The 6,863-nt window shown below is 46.4% G+C and overlaps 1 protein-coding gene across 1 annotated transcript; it reads right to left on the bottom strand.

The window, feature by feature from the left end:
- Nucleotides 1-4,317: 4,317 nt before the first annotated feature.
- SOX2 (SRY-box transcription factor 2) lies at nucleotides 4,318-6,357 on the bottom strand. Its single transcript, XM_077159175.1, has one exon. The coding sequence runs from the start codon at nucleotides 6,355-6,357 to the stop codon at nucleotides 5,404-5,406; it is 954 nt and encodes a 317-aa protein (XP_077015290.1). The 3' UTR covers nucleotides 4,318-5,403.
- Nucleotides 6,358-6,863: the final 506 nt, after the last annotated feature.

Here is a 6,863-nt window from a genome sequence, read left to right as displayed (position 1 = left end):
CTCTCTAACACGGGAGCCTGGGTCCCTTTGGACTTGAACCTTATTTTCACAGGAAAGATAAAAATTCCCTCTTCCCCTCTCCTTCCTCTTTAAGAGATCCACCTGCTAGGAAAGGTCCCTAGGGAAATCCACTCAACTTGAGGTGAAAAAAGGAAGCAAAGAAATAAGTTCACCCCCATTTCTAGCCCCAGTTGTGGCTGGCCTGAAAAGCAGCCTTTGCTCTGGAAGCAGGGAAATGAAGCAGAAAGGATGAGACTGAGATGCAGATTATTTTAAGGCAATAATGGTGTGTATGTGTGTTTGGGGGAGGGGAGTGGGCAGGGAGTTTGGGGGAATAGGAACTCAAGTCTGCTTAAGTTCAAGGCAAAAGAAATTCCTTCTACAAAGCAAAATGTGAGGGCCGGTTCTGTAAATTCCCCAGGAGCAAAAAAAAAAAAAAAAGGTGGTGATAAAAAGCTTTAAAAATTTACAACAGATAAATAAGTTGTGCCAACTAGCAGGCGATCAAACCACTGTCAAACTTCATTCTCAGATCGGTTAGCTATAAACTGTTCGCAATTGAAAAGTAAATCTTGTGCACACAAAGGCACTGTTTAATTTTCTCCTTGTAATGGTTCTAAATGAAGACCCCATCACTATGCAGTTACACGGTATTTTTTGTCCCCCTGAGGCGCTGATCAGTTCTTTTTAATGTGAGAAAACTGGCAGCTCAAAACCCGTCAATGGAGCTCCCACAACAAAAGTTCTGAAAAGCTGAATGAATTGGGTTTGCAATTACTTCTTCCCGACCCCCCTCCCCCAGCAGCTTATCTCTTATTCATTCAACTTATAATATCGTCAACGACTCTTACTCTTAAAATTACTCCCTTGCCACGGTTTACCTAGGACCGTGGAGGAACTTATGACAAGGCAGAAATGGAACACTCACTGCCCACCCCCAACTGCATCTCAGTATTCAAACCAATAGGTGGGGGAGGGGAGGAGGGACTACCTTGCACCCCAATTTACTCTGGAACTATTAGGACCTGAGTCCCCAACCTACAAAATCTTGGATTTTAAAACTGAGTTTTATTGGCAAACAGGAACATGCATTCTGTCTAAATACATCACCCGCCTGAATTTCTGAAATCCAGTGACATCTCCACTTAGAAAAAACAAAGGTTACGAATGAATAAATACCCCGTCCTCTCTCTCCAAATAGCAAGGCCCCAAGAATACCTTGCTAGACACGATGTGGAAATCAAGAGAAATTATGTTCTTTTTTTCTTTCTTTTACATACAAAACTATCAGTGAACTAGAAAAAGAGACGGTAATTTTCTTCATCCCAAGAAAAGGTTTTTTTGAAAAAGTCAGCTTTAGCATGCCAGGGTTATATGCATTTCGATCCAAGGTATTACTGATGGAAAAGAATCTCCTGAGATTTCCTACTGTAAGAATGTGTCGGTTCTAGAAATAAGTACAGCTATTACAACCAAATCTACTTGCAGTCTAAATAATTAATTGAAGCATTGCTCTTTGACCCTTGAAAAGTCCAGTAGGGACACGTTTATAGTAATAATACCTCCGAATGAGCCCTTGTCAAATATTCATTTAGTGGTTAATGTGAGCCATTTTCCCCTGGGACTGTCTGTAATACCAGCTTCCCAGCATTGGCAAGAAACCTTGCTAATCTACCCCTACAGCTCAGCAAAATATTTTAACGCTCTTTATTTAAAGTATGGGGGGAGGTGCAGGGAGAGAAAAAATTGCAGAGGGAACAAACTGTAATCTCCTTCTTCACATTTCTACTTCTCTGTATACGGTTAAGGAAATATTTAAATTCACCCCTCCCCCTTTAACTAGAAATTGAGTGATTTTCGTGAGCAGAATAATGCCTCCCAGGAAGGAGCCGAGCCCTCAACAACTAACTTCAGACCCAAGAGATAACCATCTCTGGGCAGGTTTATAGGTTTCTCCTTGAAAACCACATTATAATTAAAATATTATATCCAATTTTAATCTAGCCACAAAGCTACACATCTTGTGGAAGAATTTAACACAGTCAAGTGAATGATAAAATAAGATATATATCATTTTTCTTAGAGGCAGTTTATCAAAAGAGTTTATATTTGCAAACAAAATATTTTGGCTTCCTTTCTTTTCCTCCCTAACTATTTGGTCTGGAGATAAGGAGGGTGAGGTGGGGGAAGGGTGTGCTCTTATTTTATGCTGACAGTTGCAGTCATTCCAAACTAGCCCAACTTTCCAAAATATTTCTCTCTTCCCTTTTTCAAAATATTTGAACTTGCACGTTTTGCCAGAAAGTTGTTGCTTTTGAGTTAGCCTAATCCTGTGGGTTCTTTGGGAAAACAGGGGGGAGGGTTACTGCAGTGCAAATACTCTAAATCCCTATACATATTTCCAATAAATCTCTATTTTTCAAACATATTCACTTTCTATTTAGTTGATTGGCTCAAATTCTGGAACTAAGCTCCCATCCCCCAGCAAGATCATTTGGATCTTTATTCAAAGTTTCTTTTATTCGTATGTGTGAGCAAGAACTGGCGAATGTGCTCATTACCACGTGAATAATCCGTATATGCATTACAATGGCTGGCCAGGCCGGAGAAATTCTTTTAGAGTCTCTGCATTAATTAGGGGGGAAAATGCCTCACTTAGAATTGAGAACTGGAATAATAATTCTCTTTCCCAGTGCAATATTACCCTAAAAATGAGATGATTTCTAAAAAAAAAAAAAGAGAGGAAGAAAGAATACATAAAAGCCAATACACATCTAACATGTAGCAATCCAGAATAAATAACATTACTAAAACCATATCGTCTACCCTGTTTTATTTCCTCCGGATCCCAGAAAAATTAGGGATCACCAGCGCAGCCCAGAACTACCATTAACGACACCACAGTGGCCAAAGAAAGATTTTCTCGAGAAGCTGCAAACCAGCAGGACAATCGAACGCTGGCTACAGCGGCTACGTTGCTCCAGGGGAAGATTCCGCCAGACCCTAACTTCTCCCAAGTTGTAAAGCAAGTTGAGGTCACAAGCTCTTGAAATTGTGGGAGCTACACTGCGCCGTGAAGAAAGCCCGGGTATTGGTCCTTGGTCCCTTCGATGGGGACCGATGAACGAGGCAACCGGTAAACTGGAGAGAAAAATCCCTGACCGGGTTTTCAGATTACTCGGCCGCGCGGCAGCGCAGGGTCCGTGACGGTGCAGAAGCCTCATTTACTAATCCAAAAACCAGGGGAACTCTCCAACTTTTCTGCCCCCACTGAGGACAATTATCGTCTTTCCTTGCCTTTCCGAGGGCAAAAGAAAACAACAAATCCGAGCTTGTTTCCCCACCCCCACCCTCCGCGATTCCACTAGGGTAGTAAAACATTGCTAACAGATCAAAAGCATAATCATCTCCCAATGTGATTAGACCGGACAAAGTAAAATATCTACCTCAGAGTTGATTTGTTTTCTTCTTTAATTTGGCTGTTGCCTGGCTTCTTTTTTTGCTTGTTATCAGCTGTAGAGATTATCCGATTTGGGGCTACAGGCTTGGACCGTGCTGCCAGTTTAAGAAATGGAATTCGGGGAGGGAGGGAGAGAGGAGAAAAAATAAAATAAATAATAAAATAGCCGTGAGAAGTCGGGGAGTTTTGCAAGACGGTCTTTGCTTTCTCTTGTCCCTAAACCGGAAAATGTAGAGGAGAAAGTTTATGAAGTCAAGGAACAAAGAACGCAAACCACTTGTTTGCTCTCAGACAATAGCAGGGCCGGAATTATCCATACCCCCAACTCAGCAGATGAGCACTTTGCATGTCTAGTTTGCAATTATTCTTATACAAGAAGTATCATTTCCCTCTATACCCAGCTTTCCAAAAGGGCCTATTGTGCTGTGAAAAAGAAAACAAAACCCGCCGACCTGGTTCTGATTTGGCTCAATACCCCATCTGCTAAGCAAGTTGAAAATTTTCAGAATTGACTCCTTTCTGGCAACAAGTGGCATAAAACAGTTTAAGCATGAGTCCCCATCATGCCTATTCACGCTGCTTCCAAAAGGAGGGGGTGGACTTACGACATATATCTGTAGTTTCTATTTTAGAAACGACATAAGTATCTCCATTTTTAAAGAGTACTTATTTAATTAATCTTCCAGCCACTTATTTGTTGCAGCTAACTTTGCTAGCACACGCTGCAGAGGAGAAATACCAAGGATTTTGCTATTTTGCTTTCTTGGCTGAGCACAGTATTATAATCCCCAAAGGAGTTATGCTTTAATAACCAGCATTATCCAAATAAATAAAAGACTCAAAGCATAATTTCAGTGTCCATATTTCAAAAATTTATTTATCTCAAACTGTGCATAATGGAGTAAAAACTTAAGTTGAAAATGTACCTGTTATCAGGGTGGCATTAGTTCAAATATATACAAGGATTATCGGCAAACTGATTCAAATAATACAGAGCCGAATCTTTAAAATACAACTACGGAAAATAAAGGGGGGAAAGCCTCAAAATATCACAATAAATTTACAGAAATATTACAAACCATAAGAAAATATTTCAAACACAGTAATTTCATATTGTCTTTATCTGAACAAAATGGAAAGTTGGGAAACAAAAGCTATTATAAATTACCGACAATGTCAACCTGCATGGCCATTTGGCTTTTAACAGTAAGTTAAAAAAATTTAGTACATCTAAAACTTTTGCCCTTTTAAAAGACCATGGAGATATTTTTGCCAGTACTTATCCTAATTTGTTTTCCTTTTGTACAATTTTTAAACAATTAAAATGTCCAAATCTGAATAATTTTCTTCTTTCCACGTTTGCAACTGTCCTAAATTTCAGCTGCAGAATAAAAATTCAGCAAGAAGACTCTCCTTGAAAAATATTGGCAAATTCTCAGCTTATAAACAATGGACATTTTGATTGCCATGTTTATCTTGATAAATACTGTACAAAAGTTGCTCGCAAATATTAAAACATTTTTTTCGTCGCTTGGAGACTAGCTCTAAATATTATTGGTAAAGACTTTTGCAAACTTTCTGCAAAGCTCCTACCGTACTACTAGAACTTTTGAAAAGTTTTGCGTAGTTTTCTTTCCTCCAGATCTATACAAGGTCCATTCCCCCCTCCCCACCTCCCCACCCTCCGGCTTTCTCTGTACAAAAATAGTCCCCCCAAAAGAAGTCCAGGATCTCTCATAAAAGTTTTCTTCTCGGCATCCTGTTTTTGCATGAGTGTGGATGGGATTGGGGTTCTCTTTTGCAGTTGTCGTTTGCTGCGGGCGATGGGATGTTCTTTTTTCACTTTATTTGTTTTAGCGTACTGGGTTTTTCTCCAGGCCGTTTCTTTTTCTCCTCTTTTGCACCCCTCCCTTCTCCCTCTCCGGTCCGCGGTCCGGCCCGTCTCACATGTGCGAGAGGGGCAGTGTGCCGTTAATAGCCGTCCCGGGCACCGGGCCGCTCTGGTAGTGCTGGGACATGTGCAGTCTGCTGGGGGCAGCGGGCTCGGGCACCTCGGCGCCAGGGAGGTACATGCTGATCATGTCCCGGAGGTCCCCGGCCTGGCAGGGCGCCCTGGAGTGCGAGGAAGAGGTCACCACGGGGGGGCTGGAGCTGGCCTCGGACTTGACCACCGAGCCCATGGAGCCGAGCGCCATGCCGGGGGTGCCCTGCTGCGAGTAGGACATGCTGTAGGTGGGCGAGCCGTTCATGTAGGTCTGCGAGCTGGTCATGGAGTTGTACTGCAGCGCGCTCACGTCGTAGCGGTGCATGGGCTGCATCTGCGCCGCGCCGTGCGCGTTGAGGCCCGGGTGCTGAGCGTAGCCCAGCTGCTCCTGCATCATGCCGTAGCTGCCGTTGCTCCAGCCGTTCATGTGCGCGTAGCTGTCCATGCGCTGGCTCACGCCCGCGCCCAGGCCGGCGCCCACCCCGACCCCGCTGGCCATGCTGTTGCCGCCCGGAGCCAGCAGCCCGCCGGGCAGCGTGTACTTATCCTTCTTCATAAGCGTCTTGGTTTTCCGCCGCGGCCGGTACTTGTAATCCGGGTGCTCCTTCATGTGCAGCGCTCGCAGTCGCTTGGCCTCGTCGATGAACGGTCGCTTCTCCGTCTCGGACAGCAGCTTCCACTCGGCGCCCAGGCGCTTGCTGATCTCCGAGTTGTGCATCTTGGGGTTCTCCTGAGCCATCTTGCGCCGCTGCCCGCGGGACCACACCATGAAGGCGTTCATGGGCCGCTTGACGCGGTCGGGGCTGTTCTTCTGGTTGCCGCCGGCCGCCGCCGCCGTGGCGTTGCCGCCGCCGCCCCCCGAGGCCGGCTGCGGGCCGGGCGGCTTCAGCTCCGTCTCCATCATGTTGTACATGCGGGCGCTGCGCGCGGGCCCGGCCCGCCAGGCGCCGACCCTCGGCGCGGCCGGGACTCCGGGGGGCGCGCGGGCGGGGGCGGAGGCGACGGGGAGGCGGGCGGGGGCGGCGGAGCGCGGGGCTCGGCGTGGAGCGCGGGCGCCGGGCCGGCCGGGGCAACAGCTAGGCCGGCCGCAGTCCGGGATGGAAGCCGCGCTCCGCCCGCCTCGGACTGCTCCCGCCGCCGCCGGCTGCCGCTCCGGGGGGAGGCCCAGGCCGGGGCGCCCACTGCTCTCCCCTCCTCTCGCTCCGCTTCTCTCCCAGTCTTAGTCTTAAAGAGGCAGCGAACTACTTTCCCCCCTTTGCAAACACTCTCTTCTCCGCCTTGACAACTCCTGATACTTTTTTGAACAAGTTAATAGACAACCGTCCATGTGACGGGGGCTGTCAGGGAATAAATGGGTTTCCAGCGGCCAATCAGCGCGTCGCGGCTCCTCCACTCGCGCCGGGCCCCGCCGCCGGGTTT

Source organism: Tamandua tetradactyla, chromosome 5 (genome assembly GCF_023851605.1).
Source record: "Tamandua tetradactyla isolate mTamTet1 chromosome 5, mTamTet1.pri, whole genome shotgun sequence".
Classification (NCBI taxonomy): Eukaryota; Metazoa; Chordata; class Mammalia; order Pilosa; family Myrmecophagidae; genus Tamandua; species Tamandua tetradactyla.
The sequence above is the reverse complement of the archived record's forward strand: the minus strand, read 5'-3'. Positions and strand labels throughout refer to the sequence as shown.

Coding starts and splice junctions, on each gene's coding strand:
- SOX2 (XM_077159175.1), bottom strand. CDS start 6,357: ATGTACAACATGATGGAGACGGAGCTGAAGCCGCCCGGCCCGCAGCCG.